Source organism: Talpa occidentalis, unplaced genomic scaffold (genome assembly GCF_014898055.3).
Source record: "Talpa occidentalis isolate TD23 unplaced genomic scaffold, MPIMG_talOcc4v2.1 talOcc4.17, whole genome shotgun sequence".
In the NCBI taxonomy this organism is placed as follows: domain Eukaryota; kingdom Metazoa; phylum Chordata; class Mammalia; order Eulipotyphla; family Talpidae; genus Talpa; species Talpa occidentalis.
Genome location: NW_023601754.1, coordinates 41,537,613 through 41,564,649, shown reverse-complemented (window position 1 = coordinate 41,564,649; position 27,037 = coordinate 41,537,613). Strand labels below are relative to the sequence as shown.

The following is a 27,037-nucleotide window of genomic DNA, read 5'->3' as shown; positions in this document are numbered from 1 at the left end:
AGGTGTTTTTTATTGAAAAATTTTATAAAAAGGCACAGGAACGTGAAGGTGGGGGGGGGGCCTGGGCTAGGTCCCAGCCAGCGGCGTGGGTAGGAAGGGTTGGGATGGTGGGAGCAGTTAAGGGGTCCCTCCTTCCATCTAACGGGCCAAGAGGCCCGGCATCCAGATGTGCACTAGCCCCAGCGGGCGGCGCGTGCACAGGTAGAGCCCCATGTGCGCAGGCACGGGGAGGGAGCTGCTGGGGGATTCAGGCTCAGGCCCGGGGCCGGGCGGGCGTGCAGTGGTGGGGCTGGTGCGAGGGTGCGAATCCTGGGCGGCAGATGCAGCGGAAGGAGCCATCTGTGTTGACACAGCGCGCGTTGATGCAGAGCGGAGAGTCCACCTCAGCCTCATCACATTCGTTGATGTCTGGGGAGGTGGATGCAAGGAGTGTTGCTCAGGACTGGGGGATCTGGGGACCGTCCTGCCCTGAGAGTGTAGATGCTGAACCCCTGTTAGCAGGCGAATCCAACGCCACCAGAATCTGGAGCTACTACTAGCCGGCTGTGTGAGTCTGGGCAGGTGGTTCAACCTCTCTGTGCCTCAGCTTGTGCTCTGTAAGATGGAATCCCCTAGTGCCTAGGCTTTTGTTAGGAAAGAATACTGATGACAACATCAACAGCAACAGATGCTTGCTCTATGCCAGACATTGTTTGAAACACATAACTTGTGTAAACTTTCTTATCTTATGACCCTATGAGGCAGGTACTGTGATCCTGTTTCAAAGAGGCCCAGGGTAGGGAAGCCCCTGGCCATTCCATATCAACAGCCAGCCCCGTGGGTCCTCAGACAGTCTGCGTGCCCAGCCCCCTGCTGCTTGGTGGCTGTGAGACTTTGGGCAACTCAATTCTCTTTTCTGAGCCTCGGTTTACATGTAGGCTTCAGTATCATGATAAATCAGCTTTCACGGAGAGCAAAACGACTCTGAAATGGGTTCTATGACTATGCTCGTTTTTCAGACAAGAAAAATGAAGCAAGAGATGTTGACCTGTCTAGGGTCACACAGCAAGTGGCTGGACTGCGCCGAAGTCTCCCCAACTTCCCCAGAGTTCTTGATTCCTGCTTCAATACCGTTTAAACTAGGCAGACAGGATTAATATATCATTTTACAAACAGAAAGACAGAAGCTCTGCAAAGTGGTCAAGTAAAAATGCCCCAGGTGGCACTGGGAGTCCTTAAACTCACACCTGCAGGATTCTGCCTTTCTTTCTGCTTCCAGTCCTGTGGTCAAGCTTCGATTTCCTCACCCATGACCCGGCCTGGCGAGCCCCATCCCAGTGCCAGAATTTCTTCTTTCGCCCTCCTTGCAGGCCCATCCCCTTTAGTGAGCCTCTGCCCCGGGGGGTCGTGGACCCCCACCCCTAGTCAAGACTCCCACCCTCTCTCCCCACGCACGCGGGGCCCGCCCCTCACCAACGCAGGACATGCGGGTCATGTCCAGGCGGTAGCCGTCGAAACAGTCGCAGGTGAAGCCCTCGGGCACGCGCACGCAGCGCCCATGGGCGCAGCCGTCCAGGATCCCGCACTCCTCCGCCTCCAGACCTTCGTAGGGCCCAGCCAGGGCGCCTGGGGGAAATGCATTCCACAGTTAGGGTCTCGGTCTTCCGCGCTTATGGCCCTGAGATGCGGCCCCAAGCCCAGCTGAGCGCGTTCCCGTCCGAACTGTGCATCCCGCTGGGGCCCCAGGGGGCGCTGTGGAGCCCGGAGGCTCCCCGCTGCTCCCCCGGCTTTCCAGCTGGGGCCCAGGGTAAGTCTCTTCGGGGCTCTCGGTTGCTCCCTCGCTCCAAGCCTGCCTCTCCTCGGGCTTCTCCTTTTGTATCCCTCCCCCTGCCTCCCTGTCTCCATCTGCACACCTCTCCCCGCTCGTTTCCTTCACCGGGCCCACAGTGCTCACCAGCGTAGCCTCCACCTTCAGGGGACTCCTCAGGCTCTGGAAAGGAGCCCCGGGTTTCGCGGGGCCGATAGCGCCAGCGGGTGCCCGGGCCGGGTGGTACAGGAGCCTCAGAATCCCCATAGGGGCCTCCGTCATCCTCAAAGTCGGGCATGTCATAGGGGGGTGCTCCGTAAGGCGCCTCCCGGCGGGCGAAAGGCCCAGGGGGCGGTGGGTAGGGGTCGTAGGGTAGCACGGGTGGCGGGTACAGCTCAGGGCCATAGGGAAGGCCCTGGTAAGGCGGACCTAAGTCCGGGCCATACTCATAAGGGAGTCCAAAGCCACCTGGCCGCGGGGGACTGTAGGCAGGGGGGCGCAGCACGTTGCACAGAGCCTCAAAGTCATCTGCGAACAGGAGCCAAACCGGAGTCAGCCCCCACTTGCTTCAGCACCCACCATTCACGGTCTCCAGCCCCACCCCCAACACACAGGAGCGAGCCCCTAGGGACTTTGGCTGAGGCATGGGAGGGGGAGCAAAGGAAGAGGCTGGAATTGGAGGATGAGTCCAGGGGTTTCTGGAGCCATGAGTGAGGGTTTGAGGGCTCAGGCTGGGATTCCAAGGCCCTGGGGTCAAAAATACTAAGGATTACAGTTAGGAATCAGGGTCTAAGTGCTAGAATTGGGGAGGGGCATGGGAACTGGGACTGAGGGCCACAGAAATGGGATGGGGTAACTTTAGGAAGCAAGACTAGGCAATTCCAGGGACTGCTACTAAGAGTCTGAGCCCTCAGGATGCAGAAGAGGATGTGACTCGTCCAACTGGAGGTTGGGGACTGGGACTGTGTTCCCAAAGGCTGCAGATAGGGGAACTCGGGGATTTTAAAGGTCAAGATGTGAGGGCCTCTAGGGCTGTGTGTTGGGGTCTCAGGCACCTGAATGTGGGTGTCCCAGGCACTAGGACTTGTGTATCTGTGGGGCTATGAGTGGGACGTCTGTGAGCTAGGATGACTGGGTCTGAACAACAGGTATCTGAGGTCTGAGGACACAGGATTTGGAGGCCAGGATCTCATGAGTGGTGTCATGGGGTTTTAGAGACCAGGAGTTGAGTGAGGGACTGAGACCAGATCTCAGGGGCTTATGGGACCTGCCCAGTCAGGCTGTGGGGTTACTGTGGTTGAGACTTGGAGGAATTGGGGATGTGACTTGTTGGAGTGTGATCCAAGATCTATAGATGGGCTGGGTGTGGGGGCCTGAGTTCGGGGAGATCTGGGAGGTGAAGTCTGAGATCGGGTGTCTGAGGACCTGCATGCGGAGCCTGAGGGGCAGTACCTGAGTCCTGGGCAGGGCAGAGGGCGCAGTCCATGCCCCAGGCCTCGCCGTAGAGGCAGCAGCATTCTGTGTAGGTGGCCTGGCGGTCCAGCCGGGGACGGCTGCACACAAGGTCAGCCCCTACTTCCTGCCAGCACACTCCCAGATTGTCGTCTGAGGGAGGAGAAAGCATCTATCAGGGTGGGGCCTCCCAGATGCTTGGCCTCCTTCCCTGCTGAAGCAGCCCAACCAGCGGCTCCGCCTGTCACCCACTCCTTCTCAGCTTCTGTGCTCTGACTCCCAGGAGCCCTCGAGATAGCTCCAAGGATCTGGATCGAGTTCTGGATTGAGGACAGGGCTTGGTCTGGTGCGAGGCTATCAGATTCGAGAGAACAGGAGGGGCTGGTGGCTGGGAGAGGGGTCTGAGAGCATCCTGTGGAGCCTGGCCTCTGGAAGGCAGTGTGACCTGGGGCCATGCTCCTCCTCTCTGAGCATTGTTTAAAGGAAGACAGGGAGGGGGAGGATTTGGGTGACTGAGTGAAAAGAGGAAGAAAGGACCCAAAAGACAGGGCAAACATCCCAAGAGTCAGAGACTCTAAAGAAAAACAGGAAAGCAAAGATGCAGGGAGAAATGGAAAGACAAAGCCCTAGAACAAAGACAAATTCGGCATCATACATTCAGAGCAAAAACTTGAAGCCAGAAACTCAAGAGGCGGACAGAGATGGCTATGCAGGGAAATGACAGGAAGCACTCATTTGGCACTTAGTGAGACCAGGATGCATCCTGCCCTTAAAAATGAATTCCTCACAGTCACCCTATAAGGTAGGGGCTGCTGCCATAGCGCAGAAAGGAAGCTGGGCCCGAAGGGGCGATCAGCAACGTGCCCGTTGTTCACACGGGGCCAGTAAATGGCAGGCTTCTCTAAACCTTCTTTTCTGGAACCTTCGCCTTTAACCACCAGGCCAGCTGGTTTTTCAGAGTCTGATCTAGAGACACAGGCTAAATGAAGCTGGAGGGGACCTGGCGGAGTCAAGCGCGAGGGGCGGGGCCTGGAGAGGGAGGCGGGGCCTGGAGAGGGGGCGGGGCCTGGAGAGGGGAGGGGCGGGACCTCTGCGGGGGCGGGGCCTGGAGGGGCGGGGCGGGGTTACCGAGACTCTGGCTGTCGTTGGAGACGCAGCGGCGCCGCGAGCCGTCCAGCACCAGCGGGGGCTCGCACGTGCAGTGGTAAGAGCCCACGGTGTTGACGCAGCGGCCACCCTCGCACGCCGGCTCCTCGTCCGCACACTCGTCGTTATCTAGGGAGGCAGTGGAGGGAGCGCCATTTCCTCAGCGCACTGTGATAGGTGGGGTCTGGACGCCAGGAGGGACTTCCCGCAGGCAGACCGTGGCCACATTCCAGAGAGGAACTGGCAGCCCAGGTTTTGGGGGGAGACTGGGGGGTGGATCTGGAAGACGGAGGCCTCGTACCCACACACTCCAGTCGCTGGGCATGGTAGTAGTAGCCGTTGCTGCAGTAACAGGAGTAGCCCGGGGAGGTGTTCACGCACACGCCGCTCTTGCACACCTGGTCTCGGAAGAGCTGGCACTCGTCCACATCTGTGGGAAGGATAGTCAGAGACGTGCCCCCCAGGGAGGGGTGGGGGCAGGCCAGGGCGCAGGATGGGCTGCATTGGGGTATGACTTCAGGGCATGGCCAAGGAAGAGGAATAGCGATGGCAGCAGGGAGGCGAGGACAGACCGGAGTGAGGTGAGGAAGAAAAACAGAGAAACGGGGTGAGACAGATAAAGAAATCTGACAGACAGGTTGGAATGGGGGTTGTGAGTAGGTGGGGCTTGAAGTGTGGCCTCACCTCTCCGGAGGCTTGGGTCTCCACTGGGCACCAGGTAGCCCCGGCCATGGGGGCACAATGACTGGTACTCGGCTGCACACAGAGATGAGGCTGAATGCAGACACCCTGGACCGGTCCCATGCCCTCCCTTCACCACCCCAGTCTGCAGCCTCTGCCCACTTCTCTACCTCATGTCCACCTGCACCCACCTGGCTGGCAGCTCACTGTTGTTGCAGTACCAGCACTCAGCCTTGTGCCCAAATGTGTCCCCTGTCCCAGTCCCAGTCCCACCAATTCTAACCAAACCCTTGGCCCTGTGTCCATCGACCCCCCCACCATGCCCACCTGTCTCAGTGCTTGGGCACTGCTGGATGCGGCAGCCGCTGCCCCAGCCTTCACCCACAGTGCAGCAGCACTCCTGCCACGTCACGTTCCGCGCCAGGATGTTGTCGCAAGCATCCGGAGCCGCTGTGTCGAAGTAGCACTCCCGGCGCCCACTGCCCACAGGGCCTTGCCTGGAGGTGCTGGGCCGGCGGGGCGGGGGTGGTGGGGGCGGTGGGGGTGGTCTGGCTGGCAGACCAGGGCTGGCAGGTGCCTGGGGCTGCGAGCCTGGGAATGTACCTGGGGAGGCAAAGGACTTTAGCCCGTGTGGCCTGAGCTTCCAGCCCCCATGTTACAGATGGGGAAACTAAGGCCCAGAGGGCATCCAGGCATCGGAGGCCGAATCAGACTCCAAACTTCCAGCCCCTCTGTGTCTCTTCCCCTTCTCACCTGTCATTTCCGCATCTCTTGCCCCAACCTGACACCCTCCCAGCAGACTTCCCATCATCTCAGCTGAGGTCTGGGAGGGAGGGAGGGAGGGAGGGAGGGAGGGAGGGAGCGCGTTCCCCTGGTCTCTTGGGTCTCACATCTCACATGTCACACCCTGGCCTTCATCCCCAAACCGAGGCCTGATGCTGGACACCTTTTCCCTATCCAGGCAGCCTCACAACCTGGTCTTTTGAGTGTTCCTCCTTCTCCCTTCCATGGCCCCTGCCTCTCAGCCAGCAGTACCTGCCCCAGCCCCCTCAGATCCACCTTCACGTGGAAGAGAGAGGATGTTTCAAATTTTGACGCTACCCCTCAAAACCCTCCATGGTGCCAGAGTGCCCTCAGAAAAAGGCCAACCTCCTGACAAAGGTAAGTTGATATGACTTGGCTCGTGCCTCCTGGAAACTCTTCTCTCCCACCCCTTCCACTGCTTTGTAAATCATGCCTCCCTGAACTTAGTTCCGCAAACATGCCAGGCCTCTGCCCAGAATGCCCTCCCTCACCCCCTTTACCTCACTCATTTCTACCCATCCTACTGTTCTCAGTTCAGATATCACCTCCTGCAAGAAGCCCTCCCTAACTCTCCTCTCAGGCTGGGGCAGGATTCCCACCCCCTCCCTCTCTCCACCACAGCTTTGTTCTCTCTGTGTTTCATCTGTGCATCCCTGGTTTCTCTGGGTTGTTACCATCTGGTGATACATCTGTCTGCCCCCACTGGATTGTGAACCCCTTGAAGACTGACTGGTATTTCCTGATTAGTACTGTGTCCCTAGAACTTAGAATAGGGCCTAAACAGAGTAGATTCCTCATGAACATTGGTTGAATGCAGGTAAAGTAAGGGCCAGGATCTACTGTCATTCTCCTGACTCTGAGTCCCACTACCCAGGTTAACCCATGTGTTCTAAAGTTTTTTGCTCTTTCAAACAATAGCATTTAACTGAATATAGCTGTCCACATCAGGACTGGCTGGGCCACAGTATTTTTCTGCAGGGCCAGCAGCCATCAGTTAAATAGACACTGATATCCGTCTCACCAGCAGAAGTGCGTGGGGGAACACAGCGTCCAGTCATGGGGTCAAACTCCTCAGGGCTGGTGGGACAGACACAGAGGAAGGAGCCTTCGACATTCTCACACAGGGCAGCTCCACACACACCCTGTAGTGTTTCACACTCATTCACATCTGTGAGCAGGAGACAACAGGGAAGAGAGAGTCAATGATTGTAAGCTACTATTGATTGCAAAGTTCTAAAGGTCTGAGCTTTCAAATATAAATGGTATTTAAAAGGAAAAGAATATAATGGCTATTTGTAATGGCCCAGATCCCATCCTCCAATCTTCTGGTGACAGACACTCAATTTTCCTTGGAGGCCCTGTGCTCCTCCATTTCAACCTGTTTTGAGTAGGCCTCATCTACCCTACTGGATGGGCACACGCCTTTGTTCGGCCAACAACATTACTGCATTCTCTGGTTCAGAGTCAGGCAGTGCCCAAGCTGGGGCGATCAAAGCCAGTCCTGGGACTTTGCTGGAAGTAACAGGGAAAGCATTGCCAAGCTGAGGATAGACGTGCAGAGGTACTAGGGCCACCTTGGTCACTGGGAAAAGAGAGTCTGCCTGAAAATAACTACCACAGAGGAAAGCAGTGCTGAGGTTACAATTCTGGCATCAAGTCAGTTCAAACATATCCCAGCACTTCAAGTTCTAATTCTCAAAATAAAGCCTGTTGTGTTTGCATTTGTCAAAACTTAGAGAATGTATAATTAAGACCCTTGATTTCACTGTCTATAAATTAAACTTCAAATGAAAGTAACTTGTAAAGACCTGTAGAACTCTGGTTAATGATAAGGATTCTGAAGAATTTAGGGGGAAGTCTTGATGCCTGTAATTCAATTTTTTTTTTTTTAATTTTTTTTTTTATAGAGGCATGCTTTATTTATTTGTTTGCTGGTTTGTTTGTTTGTTTTGTTTATACATGCACTGGGTACAGTCAGAAGCGCGGGAGGGTGAGAGAATTCACCAGAGCCAGAGCGGAGAGCAGAGCAGGCAGAAGGACCGAAGTACACTGCTGAGGGGAGCAGCGGGTGGCAGGAGAGGTCTGCACGCCATGTGGGACCCTCCTCCGGTGGCCGGGGAGCAGCCGGGGATCGAACCGGCGCCGCAGAGGCCGCGGGCAGCTTCGCAACCCAGCGCTCAACCGCTGCGCCACCGGGGAGGCCCTGTAATTCAATTTTAAATCTATCCTTCAAATTAGGTAGAAAATAGATGGGAAAAAACAAGTATAATAAAATGTAAGTCTGGCCCCCTCCCCTGGTGAGGCAAGGGGCTAAGTCTCAGCACTATGAAGCTATCTGCAGCCTCTGCAGCACGAGTTTGATCCCCGGTCAGGAAGCTGACCCACATGGCACAGCAGACCTCTCCTGTCTCTCCCGCTGCTCCCCTCGGCAGTGTATTTCAGTCTCTGCCTGTTCTGCTCCCCACTCTGTCTCTGGCGAATTCTCTCCCCCCACCCCTTCCCTCCTCTGGCCTAAACCCCACCTCTTGTATGCATAAATAAATCTTTAAAAATAAATAAATAAAATATAAGTCTGGGGATGCAGGCATTCATTCTATACGTCTTTCTAAGTGCCGTATGGTTAGAAAGTTTCCTCATAAAATGTGGGGGGAAATGTTCATATATACTTAAGATTAGTGCATATTGCATCCTTTATGCATGTATTATTTAAGCCTTCCTTCTCATTAAATTGGATAGGGTTTCTGTTGCTTGCAACCAGGCAGTCCCGATTGATACGGAGATGAGCTGATATTCCAAGATCTAAACGGCCCAATTCTGAGGTTCACATTTGTTCAGGTCTCTGGAAAGGAGCAGGGCTTGGCCCACCTCTTCCCCACCCTCTGCCCCCCTTGCCCCGGGAGCCCCATACCCACGCAGTGACGCCCGTCCCTCGCCCCCTCGTAGCCCTGGTCACACAGGCACTGGAAGGAGCCAGGTAGGTTCTGGCATACGGCGTGGGCCCCACAGAAGGACCGGTTCCGGCATTCATCCACATCTGCAGGAGAGTCAGATGGTCAGGCTGTTGCTGGACCTTCTGCCCCTCCACATCTCCCACCCCCCTCCTCCCTCCGTGTCCAGTGGACACCCACCTTGGCATCCCCCCCCTGGCGTGGGCTGATAGCCAGGGTCACAGGCCGGTACACAGCGGTAGGAGCCAGGGGTGTTCTCACAGCGCTGAGCTCCACAGATCGCTGAGCCATATTCCTGGCACTCGTCCACATCTGCAGGAGGATGGGGCGGGGTGGAGGGAGGGAGTCACCGACCTGAATTCATCCCTGACACCGCTTCCAGCTCTTTGTGAATCTGGTATTCTAGGAGTCTGAGCGTCTAAAGACTGACAAGCACTGATAACACTGAAGGCCTTATTGCCATTTCTCAAGTAGCCCATGGCCACCCCCTTGGAATCTTTACACTTGCTATTCCCTCCATTTAGGGCACTCTTCCCTCAGCTATGACCAGGGTTCCTCCCTCCCTCCATTCAAGGATTTAGATCAAGCCCTCCTAGTGTCCCTTCCCCCACTACCCTGGCATCTCTGTCCATCTATCCTGCTTCATTTTCCTTCTTACCCTTGACATTGTATTATCCATGTATTCACTGGCATCCACCTCCCTCAGCTCCCCTCCTCCCCCCAGAGTGCAAACTCCACAGCAGCAGGGATATGTATCTTCCTTGGTGCTCATTATATCCCCAGGCTGTGGCCTAGGCCTGACACAAAGTAGGTGCCCAAACCTGTTTGCTGAATGAATCTTGATTTACACCTTCTGGTGTGTCCCCCCGCCTCCCCCCCGCCCCCCGAATCCATGCCCACAGTTCCATGAGGGCAGTTCTTTTTTTTTTTTTTTTAGTCACTATCTGTGGTATTTCAATGTATGGCACGCAACAGGAGCTTAATGAATTCTTGTGGAATTAATGAATAAGATCCCCTAAAACTAGGCTTACACAAAGAACCAGAGGTCTGGCAACCAGAGAGCCAAAGGCAGCCCATTATCATTTCATTTGTTCCACTAAATGCTGATCCACATACAATCCCCCCATCACAACCCAACTTAGCTTAACCCTAACCTCAGGTCTTGGTCAGTACCTGCTGGAGCTCAGTAGAGAAAGAAGTAGAAGGGGTGAGAGGTGAGGGACAGATAGGAGTGCAGAGGATGAAAAATAGGGACAGGCCTTGAAGGTAGAAAAGAGACTGGAAGGGGCAGGGCTCTACCTTCCTGGGGCTGGAGAAGTCTGGGGAACAGGAAAGGACAGAATCTGGAGAGATGGAAGGGAAGGCACTTCCCCAGGAAAGGGACTGAGGAAGGAGAAACTGTTTAATCCACAGGTGGATTAAAGGGGGTGGGGCATTATTCCTACCTTAGAGGGTGGGGAATGGCATGAGCTGCTTCTGGAAACCAGCTTTGGCCTGGCTCCTGACAGGCCTCTTCCTCCCATCCCTGGTGGCTTATTTCCACCACAGAGACAGGGAGCCCCTCCTGGGTCCCCATGGGAGCTGCCTCCAACAACTCGTGGGGGTGGTCTGGGGTGGAACAGGGGTCTTACCATCACAAGTGCCCTCTGGGCCAGCGTGGTAGCCAGGATCGCAGTCCCGGACACAGCGATAGGAACCGGGGGAATTCTCACAACGCTGGGACCCGCACAGGGCCGGGCCCCGCTCGCGACATTCGTCCACATCTGCAGGGTAAGGCAGGGCAGTCAGATGGGGGAAGCAGAAGACGCAGGGGGGCAAGGCAGACTGGGAGGAAGGGCAAGTCAGAAATGGAAGACTGGCCTCCCTGGTGGCCTAAGGGGTTAAGCACAGCACTATGAAGCAATCTGCAGCCTCTACAGCATGAGTTCGATTCCCAGCCCGGCCAGGGAACAACCCACATATAGCACAGCAGACCCCTCCTGTCTCGCCTTCTGCTCCCCTCAGCAGGGTATTTCAGTCAGTCTGCCTGTTCTGCTCCCCACTCTGTCTCTGGTGGATCATCTCACCCCCTGCATCTCTGGCCTGTACCCCAGCGCTTGTATGCATAAATAAATAAATCTAACAATAACAACAAAAAAGAAATGGAAGACGGGGGACTAAGAGAAAGAAAGGAAGGAGGCAGAGGAGGGGAGTCCCCGCAGAAAAGAGGGAGGCAGGAAAGCAAGCACCGGGGAAGAGCAGATGGGGGAGACCAGGAGGTAGAGAAGAACGGGATCAGGCCCGAGAGGGGTCTCTCACCCTGGCAGGAGGCGAGGTCTGGGCTGGCGCGGTGCCCCGGAGGACAGATGCACTCGAAGGACCCGTCGGTGTTGGTACAGAGGCCGCCCTGGCAGAGGTCCTCCTCGCTGCACTCGTCCACGTCTGCGCGACAGCGTTGGACACCCGGCCCACCTCTTCCTCTGCGGGCTATTCCGGGCCACGCCCCTCGGCCGCCCTTTGCCCGCCCCTGGCTCCAAGACCCTTTCCTGCGCCGCTCCCCACCTGCCTTAGGCGCCTCCCTTCTCTGCAAGCCCCACCCCTGTGACCCGCTAAGGTCCATTCTCGGTCCGACTCTCCAGACCCCGCCCCCCCCACCTCCGGACCCTCCAAGTCCTCCCCGCCGCCGACCCCTCCAAATCTCCCCCTCCCTGGTTGACGCCTGGAGGCTCTGCAACCCCCTCTCGCAGGAGATGCTTGAAGACACGGGTCTGAAATTCCGCCTCCCCATTCTGCCTTGTCGCGTCCTGCTTTATCCCGGTAAAAGCCCACCCTTGCCCGGCCCAGGCCCTGGATACCGACCGAGGCAAGAAGCTCCGCGAGGTCCGGGTCGGTAGCCGGGGGCACAAGTGCAGGCAAAGGAGCCGTCGGTGTTGAGGCACTCGCCGTGGGGGAAGCAAAAGTCGCCCTCCAGGCACTCGTTCACGTCTAGGGTATGCGAGAGACAGGCCAGTGGGGTCACAGCCCCGCACCCTGAGGCCTAAGGCAACAACCTGGTCCCGCGCCACAGCCTGGACGGCAGGTTTCTAAGCTCCACCCAGCCACCCACCCACAGCCCTTAGTCCAGCTGCCACCCCAACCCCCACCGCCCCTCAGCGGACTTGGCGCACAAACCCAGGCGCGCTCCCTGCCTCTCCCACCCGTCCCCGCGCTGCCCACCTGCGCAGGGCCCCGGCTGGCCGGCGGGCGCCCGGTAGCCCGGGGAGCAGCTGCAGCGGTAGGAGCCTTCCGTGTTACTGCAGTGGCCATGAGGGCCGCAGGAGGCGCCCGAACTGCATTCGTCCACATCTGTGGGAACCGGGGTTTCAGAAGGGCAAGTTTAGGCTAGGGGCTCAATGGACCATGAAATGGCCTCGGGGCAGAGAGCCTGAAGAAGGTGAGAAGTGTCTTAAGTTGGATCTGAGTTGAAGGCTCCATGGGAGAGGTGGGTAGGAGAGACCAAGATTCCCCCATTCTGGGGCAGTGACTGGGAGTTCTGGGGGTGTGGGTTTCTGGGAGCTGCCCTGTGCGCAGAACCTGGGGTCAGATGCAGTGACTGGGACAGGTCAGAAATGTATTAGGGTGAGGGGTCAGGTATTAGAAACTAGGGTGACATTGTGCTGAATCAGGGGTCAGAGTCAGTGACTAGGTTCTGAGACAAATGAGGGTCAGGGATGGGGATTTGGGATCATGAACTCAGTCAGGCCCTAGGGAAGGGTCTCATAGGTGAATATGAGAAATCACATTCAGGGTCAAGGGTCCTGGTCCAGATCAGGAATTGCACTCAGGGGCCCATATCGAGGCCAAGAGTCACTGTCAGTCTCTGTGGGATTGAGGTCCAGGGGAGGAGTTTATGGGCCAGGTCAGTAGTGTGGTCTAGCACAGGGCTCAGGATCTGGCTCAGGGAACGTGATGCAGGCCCTGGGGCACAGCCAGGGCCAGGTCTCACCAGCACACCGGCCACGCTGCAGGTGGTAGCCAGCAGGGCAGGCTCTGCACTGGAAGGAGCCCGGTGTGTTCATACACTCCTGCCCAGGACACGCCAGGTGGTTCTCACACTCATCCACATCTGGGGGGCAGGGGAGAGGGCGGCCTTGAAGGAGCAGTCCAGTGTCCCCCTCACCTATCTGCAATCCTCCTTCCCTCTCCGCCTCACCCTCGCACTGGGAGCCAGCAGCGTTGGGTTGGAAGCCCGTGGGGCAGACACACTGGAAGCTGCCTTCTGTGTTCTCACACCGGCCGTAGGAGCAAGGCGGGGGACTCCGGGCACACTCATCCACATCTGGGGCAGAGGGACAGAGAGACTGAAGAGGGGCTGGGACAATCCCCACTGCCATCACCACCCACCCGAGGATTCCAGTCTGCCTATTCCAGACACTTGTTCCCTTCCCCGGGGAGGACAAGCTCCTGCCCCATGTCCGCGGTTAATGTTCTCTCCCGTTGCCAGGCTGAGGCCAGGACACTGTCCTGCCTCAGAGTTGTCCCTCCTCAGGTCCCGCGAGCACCCTCCTATCTGAAGGGGAAATGACTCTGGAGTTGGACCGTCCCCAGCCTCTCAGTACCCCACTCCCTGCCCTTGTGCTCGTCAGTGAACCCCATCACCCTGACTCTGACCCGCAGCCATGCCGCTCTCCAGCCCGGGGTGAAGCTGGTTAGAGCTTGGTGCTCTCACCTTGGCAGGGGGCCCCCGGTCCTCGGGAGCGGAAGCCAGCAGGGCAGGCGCAGTGAAAGGAGCCCACCGTGTTGTCACAGCGGCCTGGCCCGCAGGGCGGCGGCTCCTGGGCACACTCATCCACATCCTCCTCACACGCTGAGCCCCGGAAGCCAGCCGGGCAGACACAGCGGAAAGAGCCGGGCAGGTTCTCACAGACGCCTCGGCCGCAGAGGCCTGGGCTCTGGGTGCACTCGTCCACGTCTGCGTGGGCAAGGGGCTGGAGTCACACCACGCTTACACCCCCTCCCCCACTCTGCTCCCCTGACGGTCGCTGTAACCTTCCATCCTCCATCACTTTGCCACCTCGGCATCAAGCTGCTTCCCATCCTCCGTCCCTCTGCCTTTCCAGCCTGCCTGCAGGAGCCCTGCCACCACTGAACCCCTTCCACCTCACTTGACACCTCCACGCCATCCTCTCCGTCTTCCCGACAGACTTTCTGTTTGCCATGGCGGAGCCCCTCTGCCCGTCTCTCAGCCACCACAGCCGTGTGGTTCTCAGCAGCTGGCCTCTCCCACTGCCAGCCTCCCTCCTCTGACTGCTCAGGCTCTCCATACCTCATCATTGCCACTCCACCCTCCACCCCGCGCCCCCATCCCTGTCCTCTCTGCTCCGCCCCTCCCAAGCCCTCACCCTGGCAGCTGCCTCCTTGGGGGGGAGCCTGGTACCCAGCAGGGCACACGCACAGGAAACTGCCCGGCGTGTTCTCGCAGCGGCCGCGGTCACACGGCGGCGGCACGCGGTGACACTCGTTCACGTCTGCGGGCGCAAAGCGGGCGGCTGACACTGGGAGAGACGTTCACCGGCCCCCTCCCACACCCCAGCGTGGAGGACCAGGCTGGGGCAGGTCGGGGGTGGGCAGGCCAGGACCCTGACGGGGTAGAAGCGGGGAGGGGACCTTGATCCAAGGGAACTTCGGAAGGGCAGGGCCTGAGCAGAGCAAGGGCGGGAAGGGACGTTCTGGCAACCCAGCAAAGGAAAAGCAGGAGCGAGGGAAGGGGTGATTTCGGGACAAGGCGCTGCTGCGGCAGGGTAGGAATCAGAGAATTAGGTTGCGGGAGTTGCAGGCCAGAGGAGGGAACTGGGGGGGCTGGGCAGGAATATGGGAGGCTCTGGACGGGGGTGGGGGTGGGGGGAGGGGATTGGTGGGGGAAAAAACGAAGAGCCAGGCCAGGGCATAGCAGAGCCGGGGTGGGGCCTGGGGCCGGAGGGGCCTGGGGCCAGGAGGGGCGATCTCTCACCCAGGCATTCCCCAGCCCTGGGCCCGGCTCTGTAACCCGGGCCACACACGCAGCGGAAACTGCCAGGCGTGTTTTCGCAGCGTCCAGGAACACAGGGCGCCGGCACGCGGCGACATTCGTCCACGTCTGAGGACACAGAGGGGGCTGGTAAGGAGGTGACTGGCAGAGCACCCCCATCCTGCTGCCGCCCACCCTGTCTGCCTGGCTCACCGATACAGTGTGTGCCCTGAGGACTGAGTCGGAAACCGGAGTCGCAGGCGCAGGTGTAGCCACTGGGCCGTGGGATGCACCGTCCTGAGCCGCAGACCTGGGGGTTGCGCTGACAGACACCCACGGAGGGACCTGGGGGGGTCCAGTCAACCAGGGTTCCCCCATCTCTGAATCCTCTGTCCCTTTTATCCCAGTACAATCCCCTCAGATTCTCTGCCTCAAACAGCCTTGTGGATGTCCCTCCCCAAGTCTTCTGCCTCTGACCCTCCTCTCCTTTATCATGGACAGTCTCATCAGATTCTCAGCCAGGATCATCCCATAATGCGACCCCAAAGTTTCCATTGTGGAATATTTTGCTTCCAATCCTCTGCCTGAACTATATTTCCAGTACCCTCTGAAAAACAATTATTTGCCTAACATTAACTGGGCACTTAGTGATCTCCACAGAGCTCACTGAGTCCTCACTATGATACCCACTTTACAGATGAGGAAGCTGAGGCTCATGGAGATTAAATGACTCATTCACTTGACAGGTCTGTCCAACTCCAGCTCCTGATGAAAGCACCAACCAACCCTCCAAGCCTTTATCTCTTTCCATTTCTTAATTCCTCTAGCTGTGATGTACCTATTTGTTCTATCCTGAAATCTTCACCTTGGACCCTCCCCTATGATCCTCACCTTTACTACCTCCCATTAACACCCTCATTTCCCTCTAGCACACCTGATTCGGGGGCCTCAGGACCAGTCCGGTCTGGGATGCTGGGCAGGGGAAGCTCAGGGCCTGGCCGGGTGTCTGGCCAACGATCAGGCCGGGTGTCAGGCCGACGATCAGGCCGTGTCTCTGGCCGACGATCAGGCCATGTCTCTGGCCGATGATCAGGCTGGGCGTCAGGCCGAAGACCAGGCCGTGTCTCTGGCCGATGATCAGGCCGGGCGTCAGGCCGACGATCAGGCCGTGTCTCTGGCCGATGATCAAGCCGGGTGTCGGGCCGACTTTCAGGTCGGGTCTCTGGTCGTCGTTCTGGTGGGATATCTGGCCGGCGTTCGGGTCTAGACTCTGGCCTTCGCTCAGGCCTGGTTTCAGGTCTGGGCTCTGAGAAATGGGTGGGCAGAAAGTCTAGTAAAGAATGGGTATCAGGGGCCTCCCTGGTAGAGCAAGGGGTTAAGCGTCAGCACTATGAAGCTATCTGCAGCTATTGCAGCATGAGTCGACCAGGGAGCTACCCACATGGCATGGCAGACCTCTCCTGTCTTGCCTGCTGTTCCCCTCAGCAGTATTTCAGTCACTCTGCCTGTTCCGTTCCCTGCTCTGTCTCTGGTGAATCCTCTCACCTTTCTGTGCCTCTGGCCTGTACCCCAGTTCTTATACGCATAAATAAATTTTTTTTTTAAAAAAGAGAATGGGTATCAACAGGTAGAGACTTGGATTTGAGCATCCCTACTCCTGGGCAGCCTCTTTTCCCTATGGCCTGGGCAACCCCTTGGAGATGACACCCCCTCCTCCAGAACCTAGTTCACCTGCAGGTGGCCGAGAGGTGGAGGATGGAGCACGGGGCTGGCTGAGGGACACTCGGGGTGGCTCCTGGCTCAGGGGTCTGGTGTTGTAGCGGAGGTCGGAGGCCGAGTAGTGGTAGCCAGGTCCAGCAGGGCAGATCTCCCGAAAACCCTCTGCGAACAGGAAAGGGAAGGAAAGAAAGAGAGAGGTGAGGGTTTTCTATTTGTGATGATGGGGGGAGGCTGAAGGTGGGGTCTGGGCCGAAGACTGGGTTGAAAGCCGGTAAACAGGTTGGTTGAAGGGGAAGGTGGTTTTGGTTTTTGGCATCAACTAAAATTGCCAAGGCTGTTGCCTGCAAGGGCGTGTCTGGGGCCGGCCCGTTGAGTGTAAGCTGTGGCAGAGTCTCAGGAGCTGAGGACTTGGAGAGGGCAGGCATCCTAACTTCAAGAGGGGTGTCTACTGGGTGGGTGTGGCCAGGGATAGCATGGGTTCCAGGATGGAGCGTGTCTCCGAGGATAGCCAGTGTCTGAGGCTGGGGAGAGACCAAGGCTAGGATCCAGCCTCGTCTGAAGACCTGGAGCTTCAACATCGGGGGGCAGAGTCTAGAGTGAGTCCTGTAACTAGATAGCAGGGCTGGAGGTGCTCACCTGAGCCGAAGGGTGGGCAGAGCTGACAGCCGTGCCCCCAGGCTTTGCCCACGCGGCTGCAGCAACAGATCTGTTTGGTGATGTTGCGGAGAATGGGCAGCGAGCAGCCGCCATCGCGGAGCACGCGGAAGCAAGGCCCCTTGGCTTCTGAGATCACGTGTTGGGCTGGGGGACCGGGAGGAAATTCTTCAGAGTAGGGCAGGGAGGGTAGAGGAACCAGGCAGTCCTCCAGGCAGGAGAATGATCCCCAGGAGGGTGTACTGGGTGTGAGAGGGTCCCAAGGAGAGCTGAGGGGTCTGATAAGGGTTTGGAGAATCTGAGGGGTGAATGAGAGAATCTGGGAAGGATCTCAGGATCTGAAGATCTGGTAGTTGAGGAAAGTGAAGGGATTTGAGAGCCTGAGAATTGCTGACGAAAATGGGGATCTGAAAGAATCTGGATCCAAAAGGTTTGAGGGGTTCTTGGTGGGGCTGAAGAAGATCCAGGGAATCTGAGTGTGCATGAGAATCATAGATGTTCTAAGGGCCATCTAAGAGTCAGGGGAGGGACTTGGGAGCCTGGGGGGGATATGATATGAGGGTGTCTAAAGGAATGAAAGGCCCAGGGGTGTTCTGGGATGGAGCCTGGGAAGGGGGGTCATAGCCATGGAATCCCCTCAGCTCCCTCGGGGTGGCTCACAGATGCAGCTGCTGCGGGATGAGTCGAGTAGGAAGCCATCCGGGCACACGCAGGTGTACCCTCCGCGCGTGTTCGCACACTCCCCGTGCTGGCAGCGCCCACCTGTGGCGCACTCGTCCACATCTGCGGGGTCGGGGTTGATAGCGCGGGCGTGGGAAGCTAGCTCCCTGCCATGCCCGCCCCTCAAGTCAAGCCCCTTCTTCATCTCACCTTCGCAGGACCCATTAATTCTTTCAAAACCGGTTGGACAAGGTCCATCAAGGGCGCCCACTCTGTTGGAGTTCCCTGTGAAGTGAGGAGGGTGTGGGCCAGGGGCCAGCGAACCCAAAATTGAATGCTGGGGACCAAATAGGTGGGAAGGATTAAAAGGTGCCGGGAGTGATTTGAATGCAAGGTCAGTCCCGGGCTGATGAGGAGGTTCCAGAAGTGCCCGAGTGGGGCCAGTGCAGGGTGAGGACTGAGCAGCCAAAGTCAGAAAGCGGACGGAGAAGGGGTTCCCAAATCGGAATGGTCTAGCCCGGAGATGATCCACGCACGGGGGGTGGGGGGTTCACCGCTCCCCAGCTCCGAGCTCCTCGGGGGCGTGGGGTGCCCTGGGCTTACCCTGGTACCCCGAACACGGCTGGCAGTCGTGAACGCCCCACGCCAAGCCGGCCCCTCGGCAGCAGACGTCCTGCGTCCGGAGCCCGGGGAGGGGCGACGCGCACTGCGGGGAGAGCTGGGTGAGCGCGCCCCCGCGCGGCCGCCGGCCCCGGCCCCTCCCCACCAGCCGCCTCTCACTTCGGCTCCGCGCAGCTCCCGAAAGCAGTAGCCGAAGCCCGAGGCATCCGAGTAGCCGTCCTCGCGGGGTGCGTTTTGGGCCAGCACCGTGTAGGGGGCTGCGGCCTCCGCCCGCGCGGCCGCCTCCGCGCGCGCCACAGCCTCGGCGGCCGACTCCTCCCAGGGCCCGGACACGCGCTCCACCTGGTGCACCACCACCGACGCCTCCTGCGGGTGCTCCACGTGCACGCTCACCATGGACGCCACGCCTGGCGGGGGGCACGGCGGGCAACAGGGTGTCCACAAAGATTCGTGCAGACGGGGACTAGGCACGGGGCGAAGGGCGAGCTGAGGAAAGGTACTCAGGGGGAGACAGGAAAGGTGGGGTCGGAGCAATGGCGAGGCGGCGGGACAGAGCAGGGGCGGGGCGGGGGGTTCCAGCCGCGCCCTCCTCACCGTGCTCGTCGTCGCGGTGGTTGGCCAGCGGCATGGTGTACACGGAGCGGGTGAGGCCTGGCGAGGCGGGGGCCGGGGGCCGGGCGCCCGAGGAATGCAACTGGCAGAACTTGCCCGCGAAGTCCGGGGGACAGAGGCAGCGGTCAGGCCTCATGCACACACCGCCGTTGTGACAGATCAAGGGACAAAGGACTGGGGGGGAGAACGAGGACGTTCAGGGTGGGCAAACCTCCTGGCAGGCACGCCTGGGGCCCGTACCCCCAAGCTAGCTCAGGCCCCGACGGGGCAACGATACCCTCAAAGGCATCTTGAGCTGTCTCGTGCCGCCCTCACCAACCCTGGCCCTCGGCGTGGACCACGGGGTACACCCCTCCGTCGGGGAGCGCCTCCGCCCGGCCGACTGGCCACGCCCTCTCCATTCATTTTCTCGCCCTGCCCCTCGCCGGCTGCGGGGCCCCCACCCCGCCCGCACCCTCTCCGTCCAGCTCCTTCCCCTCCGGCCGTCTGTCTGGGGCTTCTGCGGTCCCAGCCCCGCGGCTGCAGCGCTAGACCCTTCCACTGACCAAAACCACACAGTAGTCACTCCCGGCACCGCTCCCCCTTTTCCAGCCTGATCGCCCCACAATTCTAGGCACGCCCATACCCCGCCAGGCCGGGTCCGCGACGCCCAGGCCCCGCCCCCGGCCGTGGAGCCCCCACGCCCCGCCCCCGGCCCGGCCCGCGGGGCTCCAGGCCCCCGGCTGCGGGCGAGGGAGCTGCGGGGTCCCGCCCCGCCAGCACCTTTCCTCGCGCCGATTTGCCCAGACGCGCTCGCTCGCCAGCCTCCCGCCACACCCCGCGACGTTCAGGACTCAGCCCGCCGAGCTTTGTCTCCACCCACCTCCCCTCCGGCTCTGGCTCCCGAGTCCCAGCTCTGCCTTCCCGCCTCCGGTAGCCCCGGGGCGGCGCCACGAGCGGGAGCGCGCCTCTGCTCCCCTCCGCGCGCCCTCGCTGGGCCCCAGGCCACCTCGGGGCGGGGAACTGCCAGCTGTGTGGCGGGGTAAACAAAGAGAGGGGTGCGGCGGGGGTAGGGCGGTGGCTCCGCATTCCGGACCCTTGGGGAGCCCCGGACCCGCTGAGCCAAAGGAGGCCGGACGTGTCCTGCGAGGGCAACCCCCCTTTCTCCCCCGGGGCTGGCGAGAACAGCTGGAAACAGCTGTACTGAGGGGAGGACGGGGGCTGGCGGCCGGGGCCGTCCAGGAACGGGTGTGTGGGACCCTGAGCGACAAGTAGAAAGGGGAAAGCATAGAAGAAGCCCCCTCAGTTTAGAAAGGTAAAGAAACTGGGCTGCTGAGAGATCAGCTAGAGGACAGAACTCCGGGGCTCAAAGGTGGTTCACTGTGGAGTGGAAAGGAAGCCTCGCTGGGAGGAAACAGTGCCCTTAGGTCCTTTTGGGGAGAGTTAGCTACAAAATTGCTCTAAGGCCTTCTAGGGGATGGCCAATTTGAGATTGCTGAGAACAGGCTTTAAACAGAGAAGCAAAATTCTGGGGCGTTCCAGCACATGAAAGCCTCAGTTGTCTGGGAAGACCCTAAAATAAGAAATCCCTCTTCCCTCCCAGTGAAAGGATAGATGCCTTGTGTTTTGGTTAATGGCTACGTGGGGGGAGCACAGCACCTAGAGTCCTGCCAGCAGAATCAGCTGATCAAGACCAATGGGGGGGGGGGGCTCCCTGGTGGCACAAGAGGTTAAGACACAACCTATGAAGCTATCCGCAATCACTGCAGCACAAGTTCGATCCCCGGCCAGGGAGCTACCCACATGGTGCAGCAGACCACTCCTGCTCACCTCAGCAGTGCATTTCAGTCATGCTGCCTGTTCTGCTCCCCACTCTGTCTCTGGCGAATCCTCTCACCGCCACCTCTTGCCCCGGGCGCCTCTGGCCTGTACCCCAGTTCTTGTATTGATAAATGAATAAATCTTTTTTTTTTTTAAACACCAACTCAGGGGTTCTCTGAAGTTGATGGATCCAGAAGCTCCTGGTGAATTTGAAGAGCAGGAGTTAGACAGGAACTGGGACTCTCTAATGGGAATCAGTTGGAAACATAAGAAAATGGGAGTCTTGAGGAGAGAGGGCTAGACTTGGGCTCTGTCGCGGTGCTATGGTGATTGTAATCTGGGCTTTCTCCAGGAGATGGAGAGGAGTAGCTAAGGGACATTATTACAGAGTTCTCTGGTGAGGGGTACAGTTTTTTTTTGGGGGGGGAGTACATTAGAAGAATGGCAGGGAAACACAGGAGGGGCTGGTCTCTGAATTACGTTGATGGGGGGGGGGGCCTCAGGGTCTGAGAACAGAGACTCTGAGTTCCTCCAGTTAGGAGAGTCAGGCCAGGACTGCGGCGTGCACTAACAGAGGTTCTTGACTGAGTGGCAAGCCAAGGAGAGCCTTAACTAGGAATCAGGATTCCAAAATAGGAAAGATCTATGGGTGGAGGCAGGGTTGGTAATCCAACCTGGTCTGGGGGCATTTTCCAGCCTTCAAGGGTATTTCCCCTCCTTCTCTTGGCTTCAACGCAAGCCCCAGTCAAGCTCCCCAAGGACCCCGACGCCAGGCCTGGGCCACTGCTAGATAGGGCATGGCCAATTCCACACCCCACGCCCCTGGAGGAATGAGGAGCTGAGGACATCAGGGTCCTGCCGAGGTCAGCACCCCCCTTCACAGGCCCCTCCTGTGCCTCCAGGGGCTTGGCACCCGCCTGGGCACGGCGCCTGGCACGGTCGCTTTGGGGCTGGGCTGGGAGGGAGTGGAGGGCGGAGGGAGGAGGGGGGGAGAGGGAGTGGCAGCAGGCGGGTCTCAGGCGGGAGATGAGCTCACGCCGGCCAGGGCTGGGTTGGCTAGGAGCCAGGCCGGGCGAGTTCTAGGCGCCAGGGGCCCCCAATCCCCACTCCAGAGGGCTCCAGGGTTGGGGGGCAGGTAAGCCTGGACCCCAAGAACCTACCCACTGCTGCACTCGAGGGCCAACAGGTGGCCTGCTCTCTTCGCCTCACCTGAACTCCTCATCTCTGGGGTACCTGGGGTGCACCCTCCTCTGTCTCTCTGCCTCCAGGGGGCGCCCCTGCCCCTAAGCCTCCTGTCTGGATTTCGGTCCCACGTGGGACCCTTGCAACTCGGGGTCCAGCAAAGACCCTCCTTCCATTTCTCCCAACAACTTTCCTCACCCAGCCCTCCTCCTCACAGGCACTCTCATCCCGAACTCCGCTAATCCTTCCCATCCAAAGACGCAGAAACGGGGACACCCCCTCCACCCCCAGTTCTGAAGTGCTTCTTCAGTGTCTGGAAACCCCTCACTCATTGTCTCAAAATTTGGCCCGCTTCCCCAAAGTTCCCAGACCCCTCGGTTCTGGTACCCCCGTCGTTGGTACTCAAAAGCATGAAAGCCGGCCCCAGTCCCCTCACGTGGGACGCCACAGATCCCTGAGAACACTCAGTGCTTGCAAAATAATCTGGATCCTCAGGACCCAACCCCCCCAAACAAGGAGTTTGAGGTTCCCTTCCTCAAACACCTCCAGGGATTCCCCAGCACGACTGCAACCGGAATCTGGACTTCCTCTCCCTGGGGAACTATCTTCCCCCATCCCCGGGGATCCTCCTCCCCTTGGACACCCCTCCCTCGGGACCACCACCCCGCACTCACAGGCGCGGAAGCCGGATCCCCCAGGGGCCGCCCCGCCGGGCGCGCCGCTGTCCACGCTGGTGGCGTTGCGGGGCGCGCAGGTCGGGGTACAGCGGGGGCCGGTGGGCCCGTGGACGCAGCGCAGGCCGCACACGGCCGGGGTGAAGCGCACGCGGAGGCGCTCTCGGGGCCGGCCCAGCCCGGGCTGCGGCCGGAGCAGCGCCAGCAGCACCAATAGCGACACCCAGAGCAGCCGCGCGCCGCCCGCCATGGCTGCAGCGCCGCGCTCCGCCGCGCCGCCGCCCCAGCCCGCCGGAGGGGCCCGGCCGCGCCCGCCCGCCCGCCCGCGGGGGAGGGCGGCCGCGCCCCCGCTCAGGGCCCCCCCTCCCCACTACTCCCTCCCCGGCGGCCGCGCGGGGGCGCGTGGGGCTGGGCGCTCAGCCAGAGGCGCGCGGGCTGGGCGCTAGACTCGCAGGGGGGAGGGGGGCGCCCTCTCTGCCCCCTCCTCGCACGGACAAGTGAATGGGGCCCGCAGGGGAGTGGTGGGGAAGGGAACAGGTGGGGGCGGGAGGGTTTCTCCCCAGATAGGGCTGCGTCCACAAAGAGGAAAGAGCAGCGGGGGCCGTCTTTGGGGAGACGGCTAAAGGCTGATTCCCCGCCCTAGACACAACGAAAGAACTTCATCTGGATAGGGGGCTGTCCTGGCACATCTGGGCAGCCAGGTGATACATTTGGGAAGCAGGGAAGGGTCCGTGCACCTGGGCACAGGAAGGAATTGGGGGTCTGGATCCTGAGGCAGGACGCTGGGAGGGGCCAACTTTGAGGATGCAGCCACATCTGGTCAGGACCCCCCACACCTGGTAGGAGAAGTCAGAATGGATAAAGGGAAGTAGTGGATTAAGGCTGTGGGCGGGGGTCCTCACAGCTGGCCAGAGGCCCACATCTGGAAGACTTTAGGAAGGAGGGGACACATCTGGGCAGAAGGCCACAGCAGGAGGGGGACTTCTGAGGGTGATTTAGACTAGGTGTGCTAGCCCAGGGGGCTGCGCGTTGGGGCGGGAGGACGGCCGCAGGAGGGCTGGGGAAGCAGGGGAGGCCTTTGGACCCTAGCCGCCAAGAAATTTTGGGCATTCGGTGACTGGGCAGGCGCCAACGCGTACAATCGCTTTTGTTGTCTGGGCTAGTTCGACTGAGCTCTGCCGGGACAGCGCCCCCCTCTTTGGCCGCGGGGAGCCGGGACGCCTGGCTTCCCGGCCCCACCCCCGCGGGTCAGCGCCTCTGGCTGGCGTCTGGTTCTGTCCTGGGCTCACCTCTCCCGGCCGGACGCCGGGGTCCCTAGAGGGGGCTGCGTCCTGGTTGGGGTGGGGGGCCGAGCTACAATGAGGGGTGGCGAGGCGGCGGCCTGACCGTGGGAACCAGACGACTTTATCTGGCCCGGAACCCCCGCCCCCGGGGCGGAGGAAGGGCGGATGTTCTTACCCCGGGCCTGGCCGGCAGGGGCGTGCAGTGGGGGCCTCCTTCTCAGCAGTGATCGGCCCCCTGGCCCGCGGGGCCTGCGTCTCCTCAGTAGAGCTCGGGCCTCCTGCAGCCTGGGTGGGAGGTGGCAGAGAAGGAGCTGTCATCGCCATTAGGCTGACCCCCCCCTTCCCTCGAGGGGCCCTCCCACGCTAGGAGGTCACCCAGTAGCGGCTCTGCCCTCCCCACCCCCTATCCCTTTGGGGACCAGGACTTGGGCATTCTCTCGAGCCTGGGAGACAGAGAGGAAGCTGGTGAGAAAAACAGAATTGAAGGGAGTGAAGGAATAGAGGCAGAGACACCAGGAAAGAGACAGGTAGTATCGAGAGAACTGGAAGGAGACAGATGGAAAAGACAGAGAGAGGGGCTTGGAGACAGATAAAGGCTAAAAGCACAGAATATGACAGGCAGGAAAAGAGAAGGTAACAAGTGTGTGTTGGGGGGAGGAGAGAGAAAGGTGAGCCGGAAGCTCAGGGGCACAGTCATGGGGCAGGGATCACACACTCACGTCAGTGGTTGCCAGTTAAGGGACACCTGTCTCTTCTTCACGCTGGGGCTGGGGCTCGGAAGCGATGGGGGCACTGGGGTGGGGCACCGCTGAGAGCCTGCACACTTTTCTGGTGGACAGTTCTGGAGCCTGCAGGAGGCTTTGGAGACAGCCAGGGACTAAGTGGAGGAGGAAGAGGCCGAGTTCCTCTTGCCACCGAGTGCACCCAGCTCTCCAGCTGGCTTGAGGGGTGAAGAAGGGAGGTCTCAGTCCCTTCCCTCCTATGTCCTTTCACCCTTTTCCTGTAGCCCCCCTAGAGAAACCCACCTCTGAAGCAGCGGCTCCTCCTGGGCGGTCGGCCTGGACAACAGCGACAAGCAGTAACACTATAAATAGAGGTGGGGAGGTCACTCGGGCTGCTATGGCTCTAAACACCCCCAAAGAAGGGCAATGGAGGATAGGCGAGCTAAAGCCAAGATAAGGCTTGAGAGTGCTCCAAAGAGATGAGTGACGAATTGGAGGCATGACCCTCCATGCCTCAGTTTCCTGCTCTGTACAGAGGGAGGCAATTTTATTTCATTTCTCCAGGGATGAAGGTCACAGAGCAATCTTACTTTTATTTGCCTGCTGAAGTGTGTTGGCAGTAAGATCATATTGCAAAATACATTTTAAAGTCTTTTAATAATGATTTTTTTTTTTTTAAAGTTCAAAGAGGATTTCTAAGCGCCCTGCAAGCCCGCACTGTCTGGGCATTCTGAACCCCGCCTGCCCCGCACTTCCCAGGCCCGGACTCGGCCGTCATCCCGCACATGACCGGCAGGTGGCGCCACCTCCACGGGCCTCAGCCGCTGGGGTGGGGGCGGTCCTCCTCTGGCCGCGGGTCCCGCAGAGGGCTGAGCTGGAGGGGGCTTCGCAAGGAGCCGCAGTGCCAGACTAGGAAGCCCGCGGCCCAAGTCCTAGCCCCTTCTCGCCCTCGCACGCTGTGCATTCAGGAGTCAGCCTCTCCTGGTCTTAAGGCCTCAGTTTCCCGCCGAGGGGGCGGGGGGGAGGAACGGGGGATGGGGAAGAAGCCGTCCTTGGAGAAATCTCCGCGCCCAGAGGGTCCCCGATTCCGGGTAGCGCTTGGGCGCAAGTGCGTCCCAAGCAAGGGGCCCCCCAGACAAATCCATTATTGCCCAGCTAAGGGGGACGAAGAACGGGGACACGAGCGCAAGCCCCGAGAGAGGGGCATCTGGGGCTACCGTGAAGGGGCATCTGGCCCGTGGGCTCTTTCCAGAGGAGGGGGGCCCAGTGGAGGAAGACGGTGCCTGGGTGGGAGTCTCCGTGACTCCCCGAAATTTCCGTCCTCCCTCCCGCCTTTTCTCCGGGTTAACCCCTTCCCAGCCCCGCCCCCGGAGCAGCTCGGGTTACTAAACGCATTCGCAGAGACCGAGGCGGGAGCGAAGCCCGGGGCCTTTGTAACGCAGCCTGGGCCGCTGGGCCGCTGGGCGGGGGCTGGGGGTGTTGGGCGGGCTGTTTCCTTAGAACTCGTCGCCCTCAGACAGGAAAGGTGGCTGTGACCCCCAAGTCTATAAGAAATTTTGCATCTCTCACCCAGAAATCACTGGTTCTCCATTCAAGCCCCGAGCCCTCTAATTCTAGGACACAAGAGCATCCCCAATCCTACTGAAATATGAGGACACCCCCTCCCCGCACAACTCCCCACAAGCCCCTCCACTTCAACCAAAGCGCCCAGGCCTTCTTAAGCTCAGGAAAATCCAAGGGTCCCTTTTAGTTAATCCAGTCACCCCCAAAACCCCAGAACATCTCACTCGCGAATAAAACCTCTCCACCATCTTCCATACTCCTCCTCCTTAAGCACCCAAGAAACCTGGGAAACTCTAGGTGAGCGAGGGCTCCCCCCTACTTATCACCCTAAGAGAACTCAGAGTCCCATCCTTACATAAACGGGTGACCCTTCTCCAAATAAACCCTAGACTCGCCTGGAGCCCTCTCCAGCACACCCAAGGGGACTCCTGCCCCTCAAAACCTCAGATTCTAACCCACACAGAGCTGAGGGCCTTCACAAGTCAGTGGTTCTGGGCCTTTTCATTCCCCACCCGAGGCAGTGAGTTCTAATTCCCCTAATTCCGAAAGTCCTGGTACTCCCGGGCCACCAGACATCTTGGCTGGAGGCGGCGCGAGGCAGAGGGGTTCGCGCGGGGCTTACCCAGCCGGGCTGCCCGGTACCACCGCAGCCTCGACGGCCTGGCGAGGGCTGGGGCTGGCGGTGGACGCGGCGACGGCTGCGAGCATCGGTAGCAGCAGCACCAGCAGGAGGGGGGAGCCGCCGCTGGGGCCGGGCTGCCGCAT

The 27,037-nt window shown here is 59.7% G+C and overlaps 1 protein-coding gene across 2 annotated transcripts; it reads right to left on the bottom strand.

Moving 5' to 3' along the window:
• Positions 1-27,037, bottom strand: LTBP4 (latent transforming growth factor beta binding protein 4). 2 transcript variants are annotated; one of them, XM_037516591.2, is made up of 33 exons: positions 26,895-27,037; positions 25,013-25,071; positions 24,707-24,845; positions 24,163-24,272; positions 19,031-19,222; positions 18,596-18,843; positions 18,419-18,521; positions 18,026-18,100; positions 17,816-17,938; positions 17,138-17,302; positions 16,514-16,663; positions 15,717-16,088; positions 14,996-15,127; positions 14,786-14,911; positions 14,178-14,303; positions 13,505-13,747; positions 12,989-13,114; positions 12,782-12,901; positions 12,013-12,141; positions 11,656-11,781; positions 11,116-11,238; positions 10,449-10,580; positions 8,998-9,129; positions 8,778-8,903; positions 6,891-7,037; positions 5,393-5,668; positions 5,069-5,140; positions 4,686-4,814; positions 4,367-4,513; positions 3,239-3,391; positions 1,934-2,314; positions 1,453-1,605; positions 1-408 (listed from the first exon to the last, which is right to left on the bottom strand). In XM_037516591.2, exons 1-33 carry the CDS (start codon positions 27,035-27,037, stop codon positions 254-256), a joined length of 5,133 nt encoding a protein of 1,710 aa, XP_037372488.1. In that variant the 3' UTR covers positions 1-253. The 2 variants fall into 2 exon arrangements, with proteins under 2 accessions (XP_037372488.1, XP_037372489.1); XM_037516592.2 differs by lacking the exons at positions 24,163-24,272; positions 24,707-24,845; positions 25,013-25,071; positions 26,895-27,037 and adding an exon at positions 22,705-22,954.

Coding starts and splice junctions, on each gene's coding strand:
- LTBP4 (XM_037516591.2), bottom strand. CDS start 27,037: ATGCGGCAGCCCGGCCCCAGCGGCGGCTCCCCCCTCCTGCTGGTGCTG. Junction 12,902..12,988: donor TGCTGGCTCCCAGTGCGAGG/GTGAGGCGGAGA, acceptor CCTGCCCCCCAG/ATGTGGATGAGTGTGAGAAC. Junction 10,581..11,115: donor AGACCTCGCCTCCTGCCAGG/GTGAGAGACCCC, acceptor CTTACCCTGCAG/ATGTGGACGAATGTCGCGAG.